The sequence below is a fragment of the Hippopotamus amphibius genome, chromosome 17 (assembly GCF_030028045.1).
Source record: "Hippopotamus amphibius kiboko isolate mHipAmp2 chromosome 17, mHipAmp2.hap2, whole genome shotgun sequence".
NCBI classification, from domain to species: domain Eukaryota; kingdom Metazoa; phylum Chordata; class Mammalia; order Artiodactyla; family Hippopotamidae; genus Hippopotamus; species Hippopotamus amphibius.
The window spans coordinates 58,065,806-58,086,927 of record NC_080202.1 but is presented as its reverse complement, the minus strand read 5'-3'; the positions used below and the strand labels follow the sequence as shown (position 1 = coordinate 58,086,927).

The following is a 21,122-nucleotide window of genomic DNA, read 5'->3' as shown; positions in this document are numbered from 1 at the left end:
AGGAGACTTTGTCGCCTTTATACCACCAGGGAGTCTGGTGGCGAGCGAAAATCCCACACTGAACTTCTCTTTCAGCCACCCGCTACCCCCTTATCTCCCAGCTTAGAAAACACACTGTCTCTTAAACCAAAGGAGGTTCTTTCCAGGAATCACTGTGCATTATCACTGCACAAGACAGGTTTTGTTTTATTTTTGGTGACGGTCCTGATCTGTCTATCCCAGGATGCAGGAGACGGTAGCATATTTGGCATTCAGACCAGCGCGTCTCCAGTTCTGCATGTTCTTGTGTTTGAGACGCGGGTGGGGCTGAGGTTCCCGCGGGTGGGCCATCTCCTCCCCCCCACCCCCACCCCCACTCCCAGAGGGCAGGGGTGCTGCTCCTGTCTCCCTTGGAAGCCCCCTCTACAGACGGCCCCGCTCAGGCGCTTCTTGGGGCAGCCCAGCCTGTGGGACTTGTCTCACCAGGGCGGGGAGAGACCGCCTGAGACCCCGGGCTCTGACCTCACCATTTATCTTCGTGCTCCACCAGCTTGTGAGAAAGAGCCCACCCCGGGTCCTTGAACATGCTGTCTTCCCATCACCCAGCCGGCCTTTAAATGTCCCTTCTGTCTGCCTCCAGATAGAAAACAATGCCTCTGTTCTCTCTCCTAGCTTGGCCTTGGGAAGCACCAAGAAGGAAAGCAAAGCTGGTAAAAATATGATCTGGGCTAAAGAGGCTATTTTTGTCTTCCTGGGGTTTCCTCATGCCCTTAAGACCCCTTGTGTCCCCTAGGAGCTGGCTGTCTCATAGCTATTGTCTGTTAACAGAGGGAGAGACAGGCAGCCTGTAACTGCCCAAGCCTGGCAGTCCTTAGGGGACAGGGCAGGCGGGGGGGCGCAGGTGCAGCCCTGTTGTACTTCAGCAGTGTGCTGGAGTATGGGGAGAAGCTAATTGGATGTGCATCCTTTTTCACGAGGCTCTATCTTGTCCATGTCAAATAACCCATTAGGGCAACCTGCTGTAATTTGTGCTTCTGTCCGCATCCTCTGTTCTCCAAGCCATTGCTTCTGGGTAGAAGAGTTTCCAAACCACAATAAAGAGTGGAAAATACTGCTCTCTGTGAGTCTGGTGCCGGTTGAGTTGTTCTGGGGCTGGGGGGTGGGGAGTTGGGAGGGTGATACTGTCTTCATGGACCAACGTATGTAGATGCAAAGGGACCAAGGAGTTAACCTTGCACCGTCGTCGCCCTCACCTCTGGTCCCAGTTGTTCCAGGGCCCAAGGCCACTCAGGCGCTTGCTTCTAGGCTGTCACACACTTCTTGGCCCTACGTCTCAGGGGGAAGCAGCCTGAACCCACCCATCTGCTTCCTTGAAGCCCTGGAGGTGGGGAAGGAAGGTCAGACACATATCTGGTCTTGATAGTTATCTGGGATGATTATAAAAAGTGCAGATTTCTAGGCCTCATCCCAGACGTGTAGATCAGTGTTTGCAGGAGGGGGCCTGGGAATCTCTATGTTTTGAGTGGACATCCCTGATCCGAGAAACGTTGGTTGAGAGATTAAGAGCCCTCACTTTAAATCAGTGGTCCTCACCCTTATCTGCATGCTGACATGGGGAATTTTAAAAAATATTGCTGAGAGATTACAGTTTAGTTAGTCTGAGGTTCAACCCAAGCACTGTGATTTTTACAAAGCCCTCCAGGTGTTTCTAAGCATGTAGCCAAGGTTGAGAACCACTGCTTTAGAGCCGGATGTGTGTGGACCTTGGCTCTACTTAGACTTAAGAACTGTGACCCTTGACCACATACTTTCTGAACGTCGCTTTCTTTACCTGTAGAATGAGAGTGCTTGTAAGTGCTGTTCACAGCACCCGGGACCGGTAGGTCTATGGAGATTCTAGACTCAAGTTCTTTATCAGATGTATGATTTGCAAACATTTCTCCAAGTCTGTGGCTTATCTTTTCATTTTCCTAATGTTGTCTTTCAAAGTGCCAGTTTTAAAATTCTAATGAAGTCCAATTTATCCTCTTTTTTTAATGGACTATGCTTTTGAGGCCATAACTAAGAAATCTTTGTTTAATCAGGGTCACAAGCATTTCCCTGGGTTCTTCCCCCTAAGTTTTATAGTTTTGCCTCCTACAGTTACACCTGTGATCCATTTTGAGTTCACCTGTGTATATGGCATGAGGTAGGGATCTGTGCTCATTCTTTTGCATGTGAGTGTACAGTTGTCCCAGCTTCATTTGTTGAAAAGACCATCCTCTCCCCATTGAGCTTAGTACCTTTATCAAAAATCAGTTGACCATAAATATAAAGCTTTACTTCTTTTCTTTTTATATGTTTATTTATTTTATTTTACTTCTGGCTGTGTTGGGTCTTAGTTGCAGCATGCAAGATCTTCCTTGTGGCGCATGAGCTCAGTAGTTGTGGCGTGTGGGCTTAGATGCCCCAAGGCGTGTGGGATCTTAGTTCCCCAACCAGGGATCGAACCCGCGTCGCCTGCATTGGAAGGCAGATCCTTAACCAGGGAAGTCCCATAAAGGTTTATTTCTGAGTTCCCAGTTCCATTCCATTGATCTATGTGTCTATCCTTGTGCCAATACCACTGTATCTTGACTATTTATTGTTTTAATAAATGTTTTCTGAATAAGTAAGTGAAATAATGGAAACTATGTTCTGGACAAATATAAAGCATGCAGTTTGGCATTCATAAAACCTGTGCATTCCTAGAAAAGTCTATGTAATTAGATTTTTCTTTAGTATAATAATTTTGGGTGCTGTAGAGGGCATTCTTGGGCAAACTCCAGGACAAATTGGGCTTGGTGAAGTGAATTACTACTGTAGCATTTCTGTTGCATTTTAAAAATCTGTTTCCTAAGTCTGGTTACTTGTCTATGGGTTTTACTTAAAGCAGGGGACATATCCTCTGAGTATTTTCCTACCAGTTCCCCTTTTCATTCAAAGAAAGCGACACCTGCTCACAGGCAAGAATCTAAACTCTTGGGTGTTGAAAGGCCCTCAGTTGTAAATCCTACCACGGCCAGGCTCTTCTACAGTTATCTTCCCCACATCACCCCAGCCACTCATCCAATAGCTTTTTCCTGGGCCTCCTTTCAGGCTCAAGAGCCTTACAGACCCACAGTCTGAGTCCTTGGGGACTTGCCACTAAAGGCACACTTTCTGAGAGTTAGAAATGGACAGCCTGCTAAACTCCATAGTGTAATGTTAGAGACAGACCCCATCGGACGACCAGTCATTGAAGTCACTGAGGAGCGCTCAGACTCCCCAGAGTCTATTGCTGTGACCGAACATCAGAAGGGTCAAGGTCTCTTTTGGGGTGAGTCAAGAGCAATGTGTAGGAACTGCCCACCGCCTTTCTGAGACTTCCAGTTGGCATGAGTGAGAAAGCATTTCCTAGCGTTGCATTTGAACCCTGGCTCTGCTGCTGCCCAAACTCTCGCATTTCACCCTCTCAGCATCCTGAGTATATCAGTCTTGGAATGACTGGGTGGCCTCAGCCAAGGTCAAGCTGGCGAGTAGCAGGGCCAGAACTTGAAGTCAGGGCCCAGCCCAGCCTGCTTTTCAATTCCCCACTGTGCCTTTCATGACCAGTAGCACAAGTGAGAGGGTTTCCCAAAAGCCTAACTACTGTGCCTGCTGGGGAAGTGGACTGGCCCTCTCTCCTTCTCAGCTGCACTCGCAGCCCTGTCCCTGTTGGAGTGACGTGGAGGGAAGAGGTTTCAGTGGGGCTCCCACAGGGTGATGGAGGGTGGAGTCCAGTAACCTAGTGGGTGAGCCTTTTTGGCAGTCACGTGGTTGGGTGGGAGGGTTTCCAGAGAGGCCTGGGGCTCAGATCTGTGTGCTGTAATGGTCAGGTTCAGTGTGGGGCAGGGAATTTAGTTCAACATAATCACCATCAGTATTTCTGCCTGCCTCTCAATAAACATATTAGCTCAGCAAAAACTGTATCATTTGGTGAGTAAGAGCTTTGGAGTCAGGGAGACCAGCTGCACCGCTTGTGAGCTATGTGATCCTGGGCGAGGCATGCTGGGTGCCTTCAAATATCAGATTCCTCCAAAGTGAGATGATGGTTTTAGTGTCCACTTCAGAGGGCAGTGGTAAGAACTGGACAAGATGATGCTTAGCCCGTAGTCATCACCGCAGAAATTATTTTTTCAAATGCACATGCAGCAGCTGGACAAATCCCTTAGGAATCTTCCCCACAACCCGACTGGGAATCTGGAGCCGCCCCCGGTGGTGGGGCCGGTGGGGATCGTGAGACAGCCAGCTGGGGCCGCTCACCGCACACCCTCCCTCCCTCTCTTCCCGCAGCAGCTGGTACCATGGAGATTGTGTACGTGTACGTCAAGAAGCGCAGCGAGTTCGGGAAGCAATGCAACTTCTCCGACCGCCAGGCGGAGCTGAACATCGACATCCCGCCCAACCCCGAGCTGGCTGAGCAGTTCGTGGAGCGGAACCCCGTGGACACGGGCATCCAGTGCTCCACCAGCATGTCCGAACACGAGGTGGGTCCCTGCCCGAGGCCCCAGGCCAGTGGAGGTGTGGTCTGGCAGGGTGGCTGGCCAGGGCAGGTAAGTGGGACTGGGTGACTCCAACCCCCTGGAAGTCAGTTAGAGTGGAGCAGTGAAGATGCTGGAAGCGTGAGGGCAGAATCACCCCAGACCCACCTCAGTGCCTGGGGTCAGGAGAAGCCCAGCACCAACCACTCCTTGGGCAGGTGAAGGTAAATAAAGATGTTCTCTCTCCCAGGGGCTCTGGCCTCACCTCTAAGATGCTTACTAGAGTTGTTTTAGGCATTTGGTACAGCTGGCAGAGGTATCCAGGGGGGCCAGGGATTCACATCTACAGAACCTGCCCAGCTTGTGAAAAGGAAATGGCCCCATAGAAAGTTCAGATCAGAGGTGCCTCCAAGATAAGAGAACTGCGACTTCCCTGGTGGCACAGTGGTTAAGAACCCACCTGCCAATGCAGGGGACAAGGATTCGAGCCCTGCTCCGGGAAGATCCCACATGCTGGGGAGCAACTAAGCCAGTGCACCACAACTACCGAGCCTGTGCTCTAGAGCCTGCGACCCACAACCACTGAGCCACGTGCCACAACTGCTGAAGCCCGCATGCCTAGAGCCCAAGCTCTGCAACAAGAGAAGCCACCTCACTGAGAAGCCCACTCACCACAACCAGAGAAAGCCCACACACAGCAACGAAGACCCAGTGCAGCCTAAAATAAATAAATCATAAATAAATCTTTAAAAAAATAAAAAAGATAAGAGAACTGAGGGTCACGTTGCTGTTCAAACTCCCAGATTTCTCCTGGTCTGTCTGAACCAGGTGATCAGCTCCTGATTATGTCAAGAACTGCTGGGAGAAGATTAGATGGGAGGGGATAACCCTGTCATCATGTTCCCAAATCAGTGGAGTGACAATCACACTGATTTGGCCCAAACACTGTGCTGTCACGGGGACCAGGGCGGCTTTGTTCATGGCGTGGCCACCTCAACAAGATGGCAGCCGTGAAGGCCATGCCACACGGGGGTCTCCTCTCAGCAGCTCCACCTTGTGGAGACTTTTAGCTTTTTCCAGAACTGGCTTAAAAAGGGAAAGGAGAAGGGGAGTGACCACTCTATGGATATGGGGTCTCCATTTGGGGTGATGAGAAAGTTCTGGAACTAGGTAGTGATTGTGATTACATACCATCGTGAATGCTGTTAACGCCACTAACTTGTACGTTTTTAAATGGTCCAAATGGTAGCTTTTATGTTATGCGTATTTTACCACAATTTAAAAGATGGGGGGAACTGGAAAGGAGGCAGAGAGGTAAGTGTAAGGGGTGAAACTACGCCTGTGCCCTCCTCCCTGCAACAGAGAGTGGGCAGAGCAAAGCCACACCCTTAACTGTTTTCATGTTTCGATTCCTGTGACATTGGGAGTGGGCGGGCGGAGGAGGCTAAGTCACTTTTTCCTGTGGGATCTCACAGAACAGATGGGTGGGCTCCTCTGGACCTTTAGGGTTGAGATGAGGTCAGAAATGGATTTTCCAGAGCCACTGGTATCAGCTGCAAAGTTGCTAACTCCCCAGGGGTGGCACTTCCATGGCTGCCTGTGACCACCCGAGGACCAGAAAGTTCCTTGCTGGTACCTGGAAATATTGTGGCTTTGGCCAGGGGCACCTCATAGGTCCATCCCTGAGCACTCAGAGCCCAGGGACCTGGGAGCCCTGGGACCCTGGTTTGCAGAAGTGGTCAGATGCTTCCACCAGGGTCGGGCATCTTCTCACCTGTGGCACTCTGTTTAGGCCAACACAGAGCGGTTTGAGATGGAGACCCGGGGGGTTAACCACATCGAGGGGGGCTGGCCCAAGGATGTGAACCCCCTGGAGCTGGAGCAGACGATCCGCTTCCGGAAGAAGGTGGAGAAGGACGAGAACTACATCAATGCCATCACGCAGCTGGGCTCGGTAAGGCTTCCTTGAGCACCAGCGGTCAGGGCCTCAGCCATCACTCTGCTTCCTCAGCTGCATGTCAAGCTCAGCACCTGTGACTCCTGGGGGAAGGACACCGGCTACCAGATGGAATCGTCTGTCTGGGAGCAGGCAGGCAGGTCCACACAGCAGACCGAAGGGTAAGGCGGGGAGGTCCAAGGGTTGAACCGGCTTTAGGAGGAGCCTGAAAAGTCAGAAACACCCCGGCAGGCAAAGAGAACCCAAGGAACCCCACCCAGCAGCTACCTGTCAATGGGATCATTCATTCATTTGACACATTTGGACAGAGTTTCTAGTCTCTGCCAGGCGCAGTAGAGATTGCAAAAATGAAATTCACATATATCCTGCCCCAAAGAGTTTAAATCCATCGGAAGCCAAAGACAAATACAGAGGTATCACTGAATAAAGTAGAAAGAAAGGCTGTAAGAGAAGAGATGCTTTGCTATTTGCACCATGAGGAGGTAGATTTGATTTCCTGCTGAAGGGATCAAGGGAGTCTTCCTGGAAGAGGGGGCACTTGAGCTTGAGCTTTTCCTTGTTGGACATTTGGAATAACAGGGGAGGGCCTTCTGGTTAGAGGAAACAGGAGATGGATGTCATACACAGAGTGGTTACTACTTCTGTTTGGCTGCAACTGTGTTTCTTCAGCTTTTTTTCATTTCTGTCCCCTATTGAGCCGTTTTAGACATCCCCCCACCCCAATGAATATGTAATACCAGGGACTTCCCTAGTGGTCCAGTGAGTAAGACTCCGCGCTCCCAATGCAGAGGGCCTGGGTTCGATCCCTGGTCGGGGAACTAGATCCCACATGCATGCCGCAATTGAGAAGCCCTCATGCCACAAACAAAGACCCAGTGCAGCCAAAATAAATAACTAAATACTAAAGAAAAAGAAAATGTAATACTGTAGGTGTACTACATATTTCTGTACTGTCCATGTATCTGTGCTTTGTACACAAAAGTAATATTATTTTACCCCCAAGAATCAATTTCCACCCCTTTGGGGGGGTAGATGTTGCCCCCATTGAAAATGCGTGGGCTGGAAGGATGGGAGAAGACTGCTAGGTATTTCTCGTCCCTTCCAGACTCCATCCAGCCCTAGGTCAAGCTGAAAGGACCTCCTTTCACTGCTAAGAACTCCCAATGTGTCCTCTGCAGATCATGGAGCACTGCATCAAGCAGAATAACGCCATCGACATCTACCAGGAGTATTTTGATGATGAGGATGCGGTTGAGGTGACGGAAGAGGCTCCCTCAGCTAAAACCATCAATGTTTTCAGGTACCTCTATAGCCAGACAGGTGTCTGGCCAATCTCTGTCACCCCTATGGGTGGGTGCTTCCAAAGGTCACTCCATGCCGTGGGTACAATGCCCTCTGTGCTCCAAGCTTAATAAGCATCAGAGCAGTGAAGTGCCCAGCAGACAAGTGGTCCCTACCCTGGGGGCAGACCTGGTTGGTGGAAAGGGAGGACAGAGTCTGGGGAAAGATGAAAGCAAATTTGCAAAGCTGTTTCCAAGTGTGGTCGATTCACACGGTGTAGAGAAAGTTCCAAGTACCAAACATCAGTGACCCGGCTGCACTGTGAGCAAACAAGACCCAGTCCCAGCACGACCAGTAAGGTCTCTTTTCTGATCCAGGGCTGAGTCCTGGTGTGCACTGCAGGCTTCTAGCAATGGGCGTGCAAGACAAGGGTGAGGGTGGGGCGGGGGCTGTCTTCCCTGCCGCTCCAGCCCTGATGGGGTCTGACCTTACACGTGGATGTCCAAGAGTGCTGATGGATTAGAAACCATCCCATCCAACCTTCACGTTTGATAGATGAGGAAACTAACCCCAGGGAGGGGATGTGCTCAGGGCTCACAGCAGGCGGGTGACCCAACCAAGGATGGGACTCTGGTCTCCTGGGCCTCAGCCTGTGCTCCTTCTGCGACAGCAGTGCTCCCAGGGAGGAGTGACGTGGATGAGTCACATGGCCAGAAAGTTATTTCATTTCCCACTTTCATTCGTTCCTTCTGATGACTTCAATGAGAAAGCGTCAGTTTGGGGCCTTTTAAGTCTTTAATCCTTTCCTAACTCTTACACATTCTCCCTCCCCTTTCATTTTTTAAATTAATTTTTTTCGAGCAGATTTTTTTTTTTCCAGAGAAGGAAGGATTTATTACTTGCAACAAGTAAGGAGAACACCTCAGATCTTTCCCAAAGCAGTGTCTCTCAAGCAGTTTTAAGTCCCCAGCAAAACTGATCAGAAAGTACAGAGAGTTCCCACATGCCCCGTCCTCCCGACACCCACACAGCCTCTCCCACCAGCAGCATCCCTCCCCTCCTCCCTCCCCACAGGTGGAACATTTGTCACAGTCAGAGAACAACACTGACATCATTACACCCTGTCCCTAGTCTGTTCCAGCTGCTGAATCAAAATACTGTAAGTTGGGTGGCTTATAAACAACATAAATATATTCCTCAGCACTCCGGAAGCTGAAAGTCTGAGATCAGAGTGCCAGCAAGGTCAGGTTCTGTGTCTGGTGAGGACTCACGGGCCCCCTGCAGTGAAAGCGCCAAGTCCTAGTCACTGCACCTCCAGGGAATTCCCAGGACTCACTGTCTAATTCAGAGACAGCCATCTTCTTGCTGTGAACTCACAAGGCAGAAGGGGCGAGGGATCTCTCTAGACCCTCTTTTATAAGGGCACTAACCCCATTCATAAAGGCTCCATCCTTGCAACCTAATCACCTCCCAGAGGCCCCACCTCCTAATACCAGCACATTGGAGCTTAGGTTTCAACATATGAAATTTGGGGGGATGCCTACAGCACACCCAAAGTCTAGAGTTTACATTAGGTTTCACTCTTCATGTCATACATTTCAAATGTATTATACAGCATACTTTCACTGCCCTAAAAATCCTCTGTATTTTACCTGTGTATCCCTCTCTGCCCCCAAACCCTTGACCACAGCTGATCTTTGTACTGTCAGCATGGTTTTGCCTTTCCCGGAATGTCATATAGTTGGAATCATACAGCATGTAGCCTTTTCAGATAAGTTTCTTTCACTTAGCAACGTGCAGTAAGTTTCCAGCATGCCTTTCCGTGGCTTGATAGCTCATTTCTTTTTAATGCTGAATAATAATAATGTCTGGATATACCACAGTTTTATCCATTCACCTACTGAAGGGCATCTTGGTTGGTTCCAAGTTTGGGCCGTTATGAATGAAGCTGCCGTAAACCTCCATGTGCAGGTTTTTGCATGGACATAAGTTTTCAACCCAGTTGGGCAAATACCAAGGAGCATAATGGTTGAGTTCTTCACCTTCCCTTGTAGTTTAATATTCATGAGAAACCAAGCGTGAGGCTCAGAACTTTCAGCAAATGAAGACATCAGGCTGAAATTTAATATTTTATTTCCATTGTCTTAATTTTTATTAGTTTTTATTTATGGCTGGTGAGATCAGTTTTCCAATTAAGGGAGTCCTGTCAGATTTGTTTGTTTGTTTGAAAGAACTTCAGCTTTGTTTTTAAAATAAATTTCTCTGAGGGAATGTTTAAACATATATGAAGTCTTTTAAGAAAAAAATTATGTGGAAGTAAAAAAAAAAGAAAAAAAATTTAGCAAATATATTTGGGGAGGCTGGCATCTAGTCTTCTGCCCTCTTGCCTTCCCCTAAAGAGATCCTCAGGAAATTAAGCGGCCAGCCATGCACATCTCCTGGCACCCCGATGGCAACAGGAAGTTGGCAGTGGCGTATTCTTGCTTGAATTTTCAACGGGCACCTGAGGGCATGAGCAACGAATCGTACATCTGGGACCTGGGTGAGCAGCAGAGGGGTCCGCTGCCCAGGGAAGGATGAGGGAGCAGGGCAGAGGCCAGCGAAAGCTTGGGGGGAGGAAGGTCGACGCAGCGGGATGCTCGTGGGGCTGGCCCCTCATTGGGATGGATGCCCAGGGACCCAGGATGAAGCCACCGTCTCATCCCTTCCCTGTCTGGGTTCAGGCACAGCCAAGCGGAGCCAGATCAGAAGCAGGAACTCCCTCCATTTCCAGATCCTTAATCGGGGCATTCAAGACCAGACCAATCCCATGGAGTCCCATCTCTGAGTCCCTGAAAAGCGTATCAGAAAGAGTCCCCAGCAGACTGAGAAGGGGCCCCACGGGGAGGGCAGGGGACTTACCTCAGTTCCACCTGTCCTGGCACTTTCCCCTAATTCATGGCCAGTAGGGGCAGCATGGACCATTGTTGACCGAGGACTCACTCCAAGGGCAGAGCCTGGCAGGTAGCGGGCGATGGTGGGCTCCACGCTCTCAGACGTCCCTCACTGCTGTCGCTGTACAAATAAGTGATAGCCATTATTCGTAGGTGTGGGTGCCACACACAGGACTGGGCACCTCACACTCTTGATCAGCTCAATGAATTCTTACCACCTCCCCATGGGCTAGACCCCATTGCTATCCCTGGTGGACAGGCGGGGCAACCGGTCCACCCAAGTCAGGGCTGGCTTCTTGTAAAAGCCTTAGGGTCAAAACCTCATTTAATACCAAACCTGGGAAGTGGACTAGAATGACAGTCACACGCATACACAACCCTGATTCCCCAAAATAAAACCAGTAGAAGAGCCTCCAGGGCTAGGTGCTGGCCACTGAGGACCAGAGGTTGCAGCCTGGAGAGGGGCTTCTAGGCTTCCCGCCTCCCACTGCACCCCTCCACCTGTAGAAGGGGTTAAACTGTTTGACCCTGTCCTTTTCTTTGCAGGTCTGGTAAGATATATATATATATTTCTTTTTTTTTTTTTCCTGTTCTGCTTTATAGAAAACCCCAACAGGCCAGAAATTGCCCTAAAGCCATCTTCTCCTCTTGTCACCTTGGAATACAACCCCAAAGACTCCCATGTGCTCCTGGCAGGTTGCTACAACGGGCAGATCGGTAAGGAAGGTCCACCCCACCCCCGCCCCCTACTCCCAGGTGCTTAACGGGGAGTCAGCCCAAGTGCCCCGTAGGCTCTGAGGCAGCTTGGCCCCTACTGCTGTCTGGCCGGGGCCCACCTGCCAGGCCAGGCTTTCCACAGAGGACAAAGTGGGGTGGGGACTTCCTGCATTTTCCAGATGTCAAGGTGAGACAGGTTTTGCTGATACCTCAGCAGAGTCTTCAGTTGTAAAAGTTCAAGTGAGTCTAAAATGAGTTCAAAATTAAAAGTTAAGAAAATTATGGGTCAGGTAAAGTCAAGGAACATTTACTGCGCATCTACCCTGAGCTAGGCTAGGGTAGCTGGAGGCAGAGGGGTGATGAGACCACCGGAGAGCTGCATCTCAGGAAAGGCAGTCAGGGCAACCTATATGGTAATGGATATAAGTAATGCCAGCCATATAGAGTGAGTGGGGGGAGAAAAGGAAGAAAAAGAAAGAATCACAGAACTGGTGAAATCGAGAGGTGTGAAGACCATTTATAGGAGGATTCATTCAGTTGAGAAACTGATTCTATCAAAACTTGTTTGAAACCAGCTTACCATCTTGCCTGTTCTTTCATTACTGACTTAAATAAAACTTCCTACACGGAAAAAAAAAGAAAAGAATGAATGGGGAAGCGTTGCCTCTTCTGCTTTGTGGAAGAGTTAGTGAAGACTGGATATTCATTCTTCTTTAAATATTGGGTAGAATTCACCAATAAAGCCATCTGGTCCAGAGATTTTCCTCATTGGTAGTTTTAAAATTGAAAATTCAACCTCTTTATTCATTATGGGTCTTCTCACATTTTCTATTTCTTCTTGAATCATTTTGGTTTTTGTTTTTTATAAATTTATTTATTTATTTATTGGCTGTTGAATACAAACAATCTTGCAAGTGGGGGGGTCTTCCAGCGAACCACCAGACAGACAGGTCAAATCATGACAATTCTTTGAATAGGAGACTTTGAAATAGCTCCAGGTCTATTCTGCTGCATCCTGTGGCTGTCAGGCTATTGGTTTTTCACCAGGGAGGCAGAATGTTATTTTTCAAGGCTACCATAGAACCAGGGAGTATAGAATCTTAACTAGGGCAAGTCAAAATGCAACAAAAGTTACTGTTCTTACAAAGATTCAGCTGTTTTTCTCAAATAAACATTCTGATTTGCTGCCAGCCTTTGGTTAATTTCCAGAGTTCTGAAAAAATTGATTCTGACCATTTTTGCCCATGTTCTCATGGCCTTTATGGAGGAGAGACTTCTCAGAGGTCTTTATTCTGCCATTTTTGCTGGTGGGACACCCAGAAAACTGATGTGTTGATTCCTGTTGAGCTCAGAAGAAACATGCCCACGTGGGCCCTGAAGGTTCCTGTCTGCCCTTTACCTCTGGCCTTGAAGTAACCAAACACTTAATCCTCCTGTCTGCATTCCTGGCCAGACTCAACTAGGCATGAAAAGGGTTCCCCTTCCTTCCTGCCTTTGCAAGCTCTCTTAGGTTCCCTTCTTGCTCCAGGAGTAGGAGCTGGAATGTCTGGGAAACTTCTCAGCAACTATCTGTGGCTGGGCTGCCTCCTGGCTTCCTGAGGACTCTGATCTCCCTCTTAGACCTGCTGTCTCCTCTCCAGAGGAGCTCCTGGGTTATGAAATTGATGTGGGCTCCCATAAATCTCCCTGCAAATTTATCTGGGTGCCAGGGCTCTAAAAGACTGAAGCAGAGCCACTTGGCCATGATTTATTCAGGAGATTTGCCTTACTCATCATTCATAACCACTTTCAGTGGTTTTTCATGCCAGCTCAGACCAGCCCAGGCTCTGGGGCTCTTCTGTCTGTAAGAGAGACATGGTGGGACCTGCCGTTGAGTGCTGCTTTGCCCAAGCTGAGCAAGCTTAGCTAAGAAAACCAGTTTCTGGGCCAAACTGGTCCAGGGCCAAATGCCTTGGACTTGGATTCCATAAATCAAGACTTACGGATCACGGACTTTTGTTGTTGTTTTACAAAACTAGCTTTCCTAGAAACAGCTCTAAGTAACAGGGTGGGTCCTCGCTATATACTCGTGGGAAAATGAAAACAGAATCCACTGGGACACAAAGAAAAAACATAGATAAGTTTCGAGTCTTTCCTGGTAAAGCAGATGAGACAAAGTACTAATAATGAATCAGAAGAAAGGATAAATCTCCCTCTGGGAGTTTCTTTCCAATCAGATGCAGCAAAGGTGCAGAGGCAGAAAGGGAATGAGTGGATGTAGCAGGAGAGATCTGCATAAATGTTCTTACTTTCCAGAGCCTTTCCCTGGGGTGGAGGTGCTCCTCTCTCTTTGCCTGGCTCACTCCATCCTGAGGTTCCTCCTCAGTTTTAGTTCCTTCTCACTTCCTCCAGGAAGCCTTCCCTGACTGCCTCCATGTGTCTCCCTTCAGAGTAATCACAGCTCAGGCTGTACTTGCAGATTTCCCTTCCTGTCTCCCAGGGACTGTACCTGTCTGAGCCCCAGTGGCTTCCCCACATGTGATGCTCAACACATGATAAGGGCTCAGTGGAATGAATGAAGCATGCCTCGGGGGCTGGTCGGAAACTCAGGCTAGTTTGAACTTAGCCCCAATTCTAAAAAACCACATTCCTGCCAAACCAAGACAAGCAGCATCCCTCTATCCCGTGCTCCCTGCACTAAGGAAGGAAGGCTGTGCCCCCATCCATCCCCCTCCATTTTCTTCCCCGCCAGCCTGTTGGGACACCCGGAAGGGCAGCCTGGTGGCGGAGCTGTCCACCATTGAGTACAGCCACCGAGACCCTGTGTACGGCACCATCTGGCTGCAGTCGAAGACAGGCACTGAGTGCTTCTCGGCATCCACGGACGGGCAGGTAGCGACCAGCCAGGCGCTGTAGGGGGCCAGGGGGTGGGAAGCATTAGCAGCTCCCTGGTCCCCCATTGGAATTACCTAAGAATGCTTCCTTTTGCCTTTCATTTTTTAAATTGAATAATAGGTAATACATGCCCATGGAACAATATCCCCAAGGTACAAAAGGGCAGACAGTGAAACGCCCTCCTCCCACCTCTGCCTTCTAGCCTCCTCCCTGTAGATGCCCACCCACATCAGCCTCCAGGGTCAGTGTCTGCCTACAGAAGCAGACGTATCCGTCTTTACTCTCTTTCTGCACACCTTGCACATTGATCTACACTTGATATTTTTCTTTCTTTTTTTTTTTTTGTGAGAACTATGGATTAACATTTTTTCCAGATTTAAACAGAATTGAAGAAATTCTCCAATGATGGAAACTTCAGCATTTTTTTTAATTTTTAATTTTTTACAATAAACTGCACATATTTAGAGTGTACAATTTGATATCCCAATCTCCCAATTCATTTCCCCCCCCCAACCCTCCCCGCTTTCCCCACTTGGTGTCCATATGTTTGTTCTCTACATCTGGGTCTCTATTTCTGCCTTGCAAACCAGTTGATTTGTACCATTTTTCTATAGTCTACATATATGTGTTAATATAAGATATTTGTTTTTCTCTTTCTGACTCACTTCACTCTGTATGACAGTCTCTAGGTCCATTCATGTCTCTACAAATGTCCCAGTTTCATTGCTTTTTACAGCTGAGTAATATTCCATTGTATATATGTACCACATATTCTTTATCCATTCATCTGTTGATGGGCATTTAGGTTGCTTCCATGTCCTGGCTATTGTAAATAGTGCTGCCATGAACATTGGAGTGCATGTGTCTTTTTGAATTATGGTGTTCTCTGGGTATATGCCCAGTAGTGGGATTGCTGGGTCATATGGTAGTTCTATTTTTAGTTTTGCAAGGAACCTCCATACTGTTCTCCATAGTGGCTGTGTGCACTTGATATTTTTCATTTAGCATGTCTTGAAAACAATTTCATATTTCATAAAGCGCTGCGCCATGCCTGTTAAGGACTTAATAAATTATGAGTATGCTATAATTTAAATGCATTTTAATATTTTGTAGTTACCAAAAAGATGTAGCAAAGAGTGCATTTGTATATAGATTGCTGCACACCCATGAAGCATATGTTCCTGGCAGAGGGGTTTCTGGGTCAAAGCGTGTGTACATTTTGAATGTTGCTGTATATTGCCATATCGTGAAGAACCTTTAAGAATACGGACTCAGGGAGTTCCCTGGTGGTCTAGTGGTTAGGATTTGGCACTTTTGCTGTGGTGGCCCACGTTCAATCCCTGGTCAGGGAACTGAGATCCCGCTGCACCGCACGGCCAAAAAAGAAAAAAAAGAAAAGAAGAGAAAAGAAAAGAATACAGACTCCAGGGCCCACACCTGGTGACTTTCATTCAGTAGGTCTGGGGTGAGGCCCCGGCATCTGGATTTTGGGAAGCTTGCCCTGACCCTGATGATCAGCCAGCTTGGGACTGTGGACCAGAGCAGTGACTCTCAAAGCATATTTATTTCCTTGGGTTCCTGGTAGCCTCTATCAGATGCCCCTTTGGCCGCAAGAAGGTGGAGGGGTAAGGAAGGCAAAAGCCAGGAGAATTGCAGGACCTCAGGTCTCAGAGTCGGCCCCCCCTCCCATCAGGTCATGTGGTGGGACATCCGGAAGATGAGCGAGCCCACCGAGGTAGTCATCATGGACATCACCAAAAAGGAGCAGCTGGACCATGCCTTGGGGGCCACCTCCCTGGAGTTCGAGCCTACTCTGGTGGGTGTCCCTTCCTCTCCCTTCCCCGACTTCCATTGCCAGGGCAGCCAGAGACAGGGGCAGGCCCGTGGCTACTGTATCAGATGCTCGTGGACCCCGGGCTGCTTCTCACCTTGTGTGCTGGACCATCCTCTTGTGGTCCTCCTAGACCTGTGTGGTCATTACAATCACTTTCCAGCAGTGGGCAGCAGAGCAGAGGAAGGAGGCCACTCTCATTCGCTCAGCGTCAGCATGTGGCTAGTGTGTCCCCGCTGGTCAGAAGGCACGCTTTCTGAAAGGACAGGACTCCAGAGAGGCCCCCGTTCTATGAGAAGAGCCCCGTCCACGACCAGCTTTCAGTGGCCAGGCTCCCGCTCTGTCCCTGCCTCATGTGGGACCCTGGGCTGGTGGCTTCACTTCCTGTGGGGAAAGAAGGGGTGTTGGAGAGGAGAATGAGGTCAGGGGAGGCTCCTGACTTTTGGGGGCCTCTCAAGCTGTGTCTCTTCACTTTCCTTTTTTTTTTTTTAATCTTTATTGGAGTATAGTTGATTTACAACATTGTGTTAGTTTCAGAGATACAGCAAAGTGAATCAGTTATACATATACACCTCCATTCTTTTTCAGATTCTTTTCCCATATAGGTTATTACAGAATATTGAGTAGGATTCCCTGTGCTATTTAGTAGTCTTTGTTAGTTATCTATTTTATATATAGTAGAGTGTGTATGTTAATTCCAACCTCCTAATTTATCACTTCCCCCACCTTTCCCCTTTGGTAACCATAAGTTTGATTTCAATATCTGTAAATCTGTTTCTGTTTATAAACAGGTTCATTTGTATCATTTTTAATTAGATGTCACATGTAAGTAATATCATATGGTATTTGTGTTTCTCTGATTTACTTCACGTAGTGCGATAATCTCTAGGTCCATCCATGTTGCTGCAAATATACCATATCTTCTTTATCCATTCCTCTGTCAGTGGACATTTAGGTTGCTTTCATGTCTTGGCTATTGTGAAGAGTACTGTTGTGAACCTGGGGGTGCATGTATCTTTTTGAATTCGAGCTTTCATCCTTTCTGGATATAGGCCCAGAAGTGGGATTCCTGGATCACATATGGTAGTTCTATATTTAGTTTTTTAAAGAAGCTCCATGCTGTTCTCCACCAGTTGTACCAATTTACACTCCCACCAATAGTGCAGGAGGGTCTTCACTTTCCTTTGACCCCCCTAGTTTGTAGCAAAATTGTTCTTTTTAATTGTAGTTAAAAAAAAAAAAAACCACGTTGTGTAAAATGTACCATCTTAACCATTCTTAAGTGTACAATTCAGAAGAGTTAAGTATATTTACATGGTGGGCTCTCCAGAGCTTTTTCATCTTGCAAAACTGAAACTCTGCTTTAATCAACAAACTCCCCATTTTCCCCTCCTCCTCAGCCCCTACGACGTTCTGCCTCTATGAATTTGACTTCTCCAGGTACCTCATTTAATACATACTCTTACTGTATTTGTCTTTTTTGCGACTGGCTTTTTCACAATGTCCTCAAGGTTTATCCACCGTGTAGCATGTGGCAGAATTTCCTTCCTTTTTGAGGCCAAATAACATTGCATTGTATGCATACAGTACGTTTTGTTTATCTGTTCACATGTGGGTGGACACTTGGGTTGCTTTCACCTCTCAGCTGTTGTAAATAAAGATGCTATGGACACAGGTGGATAATGTAGCCCAGTTTTGCAGCGAGTAGTACCTGAAGGCTGGAGGGGTCTCTTCTGGATTCATGTTTACACTATTGAGTCAATACTTTATGTGTAAACATTCAGGATCTTTATGGCAAAATGCTTAGTGGACACAGTGATGCTACAGGAAGAGGGCTGGTGATAAGATTCTTCAGGGACCAGAAGAGTCAGTGGGGGGTGGGGCGTGGGGCCCCACGTGTAATGAAGCCCTTGAGCACGTTCTCAAGAAGGGTGGGATCCAGTCAAAGCTGCAGGAGTGCGGGCAGCTACCTGGAAGGGGGCAGGGCACAGCCCAAGCAGAGGCTTAAACTGAGGGCACTTTTAGCATCTTTGGAACCCCATCCCCGCTCCCCCACCGTGACTCTGGACTAAACCCTGAGCTGACGTTTCAAGGAGCCTCACACTCACGTGTCACCCCCTCCACAGCCGACCAAGTTCATGGTGGGCACGGAGCAAGGCATCGTCATCTCCTGCAACCGCAAGGCCAAGACATCAGCCGAGAAGATTGTGTGCACCTTCTCAGGCCACCATGGCCCCATCTATGCCCTGCAGAGAAACCCGTTTTACCCAAAGAACTTTCTGACCGTCGGCGACTGGACCGCCCGCATCTGGTCAGAAGACAGCCGGGAGTCGTCCATCATGTGGACCAAGTAAAGAGGGGAGGTTGGGGCGGGAGAGGGATGCGGGGGGTGGAGAGGGCAGAGGGGGCCCAGTCCAGCCCAGGAGTGCCCTGAGCCTCTGTGTGCCCACCTGTAAAATGGAGAAAACACTTCTCCACAAACACCCGAGCTTATGCTAGGAAGTGGCTTGATTCAGCTGCTTCACAAAGGAATAAGCTTCAAACTGCCCGTTCATCTGTTGATGGACATTTAGGTCATTTCCATGTCTTGGCTATGGTGAATAGTGAACACGGGAGGGCAGGTATCTCTGTGAGATCCTGATTTCAGTTCCTCTGGGTAAAGACCCAGAAACGGGGGGCTTCCCTGGTGGTCCAGTGGTTAAGACTTCACGCTTCCAATGCAGGGGATGCGGGTTCGATCAAAAAATAAAAAAGATCCAGAAATGGGATTGAGGACCTTGCATGCTGTTTTCCATGGTGGCTGCAAGCAATTTACATTCCCACTGACAGTGCCCAGGGTTCCTTTTTCTCTACATCCTCACCAACACTCATCTTTTGTTTTTCTAATAATTTAGCCGTCTTCACAGTTGTGAGATGATATCTCATTGTGGTTTGGATTACATTCCTCCGATGATCAGTGATGTGAGCACCTTTTCACATACCTGTTGGCTATGTGTATGTCTTCTCTGAAGAAATGTCTGTCCGGGTCCTTTGCCCATTTTTTAATCAGGTTTTTTGTTTTTTGCCATTGAGGTGTATGAGTTCCTCATACAATATATTTGGGATATTAACCCCTTATCAGATATATGGTTTGCAAATATTTTCCCCCATTCCTTAGGTTGCCTTTTCATTTTAAAAATTTATTTATTTATTTATTCTTAAATTTTTATTGGAGTGTGGTTGATTTACAATGTTGCGTTAGTTGCCTTTTCGTTTTATTGACTGTTTCCTTTGTTGTACAGAAGCTTTTTAGGTTGATGTAATCCCACGTGTTTATTTTTGCTTTTGTCACATGTGCTTTTTTTTTTAATTAATTAATTTATTTATTTTATTGGCTGTGTCGGGTCTCCTTTTTGCTGTGTGCAGGCTTTGTTTAGTTGCGATAAGTGGGGGCTACTCTTCGTTGTGGTGCATGGGCTCCTCATTGCCATGGCTTCTCTTGTTGCGGAGCATGGGCTCTAGGTGTGTGAGCTTCAGTAGTTGCAGCACATGGGCTCAATAGTTGTGGCTCACGGGCTCTAAAGCACAGGCTCAATAGTTGTGGTGCACGGGCTTAGTTGCTCCACGGCATGTGGGATCTTCCTGGAGCAGGGATCGAACCCGTGTCCCCTGCATTGGCAGGCAGATTCTCAACCACTGCACCACCAGGGAAGCCCTGTTGCATGTGCTTTTGAAGCCATATGCAAAAGTTCATTGCCAAGGCCAATATCAAGGACGTTTGCCCTCATGTTTTCTTCTAGAAGTTTTATGGTTTCGGGTCATACATTTAAGTCTTTAATTTATTTTGAGTTGTTAATTTTTGTATACAGTATATGATGAGGGTCCAATTTCATTCTTCACTGTGGAAATCTTTGAAAATCTAGGATAAACCAAGTAGGAAGAATAACCCTCTCTTCATCTCAGTAGCGTGAACTTTTCCAGGCAACTTTTCCTTCCTTGACTCCTTTCAAGTGAGTCTCACGGCTGGGAAACTGGGCCCAAGCCTGTGCCCTAGACTTTACTGTGGAAAACGCCAGTGACCAGCCCAGGGGAGGGACTCTACCCAGAGCCCTTCATAGTGCAAACTGTGAACTGCGGCCACGTGGTAAGGTTGGCGTGGCTAGAAGTCAGACACAAGGAGAGACTTCCTGCCCAGCAGTGAGACCCGGGAGCCGGGGAGGGGCTGGATGAGCAGGGTCGCGGCTCAGCAGACTCTCCATCCCTCCCAGCAACAGCAGTCCCTGACCGCGGGCACCTGGCTCCCGACAGGTACCACATGGCCTATCTCACTGATGGCGCCTGGAGCCCCGTGAGGCCGGCGGTCTTTTTCACCACCAAGATGGACGGGACCTTGGACATCTGGGACTTTGTGTTCAAGCAGTGTGACCCTGCCCTCAGCCTGAAGGTCACATGCACACACCCCCGCCCACCACGCACCCCGGCCCTCAGACCCTGGTGGCACAGCAGAATCACCTGAGGGAAATTAAAAGTGGAAGAAAAGCAGATGCCTGGCCTTTCCTCCCGCTAGGCCTGTTCATTCAGGAGCCTGGGCGCGGGCTCCTGGCAGTTGACCCTTCCAGCCTGAGTTAATGTTATCCTATCAGCAAAACCAGAGCAGAGACATGCAGGCGGGGGCTGTGTAAAAGCGTGGGGTTGGGGAAACTACAGAATGAAAATGGGGCTGGAGGGACCTCCCCAGGGATCCAGTGGTTAAGACTCCACACTTCCAATGCAGGGGGCATGTCTTCCATCCATGGCCGGGGAACTAAGATCCCTCATGCTGAATAGCGAAACCAAAAAAAAAAAAAAAAAAAAAAAGTGGGGCTGGACTGAAAGGGTGGGGTGGTGGGCGGGGTAAGGCGGGAGATGAGGCTGGGGATGAAGGGTCTTGTAGCTGATCTTAGAGTGTGAACTTCATCCTGTGGGTTGAGGCTGGGGTTCCCCTCTGTCGGTGGAGTCAGCAAGGGTGTTTGGATGGGTCTTCTCGGCAAAGCCTCCCCCAGAGCCAGCTA

At 48.4% G+C, this 21,122-nt stretch overlaps 1 protein-coding gene across 3 annotated transcripts in view; it reads left to right on the top strand.

Moving 5' to 3' along the window:
* Positions 1-21,122, top strand: part of DNAI2 (dynein axonemal intermediate chain 2) — a 31,316-nt gene that overhangs the window by 6,608 nt on the left and 3,586 nt on the right. The window contains exons 2-10 of one of the 3 annotated variants that reach the window (XM_057716259.1): positions 4,315-4,505; positions 6,292-6,453; positions 7,635-7,756; positions 10,137-10,279; positions 11,274-11,387; positions 14,119-14,258; positions 15,955-16,077; positions 18,219-18,442; positions 20,380-20,515. In XM_057716259.1, coding sequence (XP_057572242.1) covers positions 4,323-4,505; positions 6,292-6,453; positions 7,635-7,756; positions 10,137-10,279; positions 11,274-11,387; positions 14,119-14,258; positions 15,955-16,077; positions 18,219-18,442; positions 20,380-20,515 — 1,347 coding nt within the window. In that variant the 5' untranslated portion in view covers positions 4,315-4,322. Of the gene's footprint in view, positions 1-4,311; positions 4,506-6,291; positions 6,454-7,634; positions 7,757-10,136; positions 10,280-11,273; positions 11,388-14,118; positions 14,259-15,954; positions 16,078-18,218; positions 18,443-20,379; positions 20,516-21,122 lie in introns of all 3 variants that reach the window. The other 2 variants (XM_057716258.1, XM_057716260.1) reach the window with 2 other exon arrangements.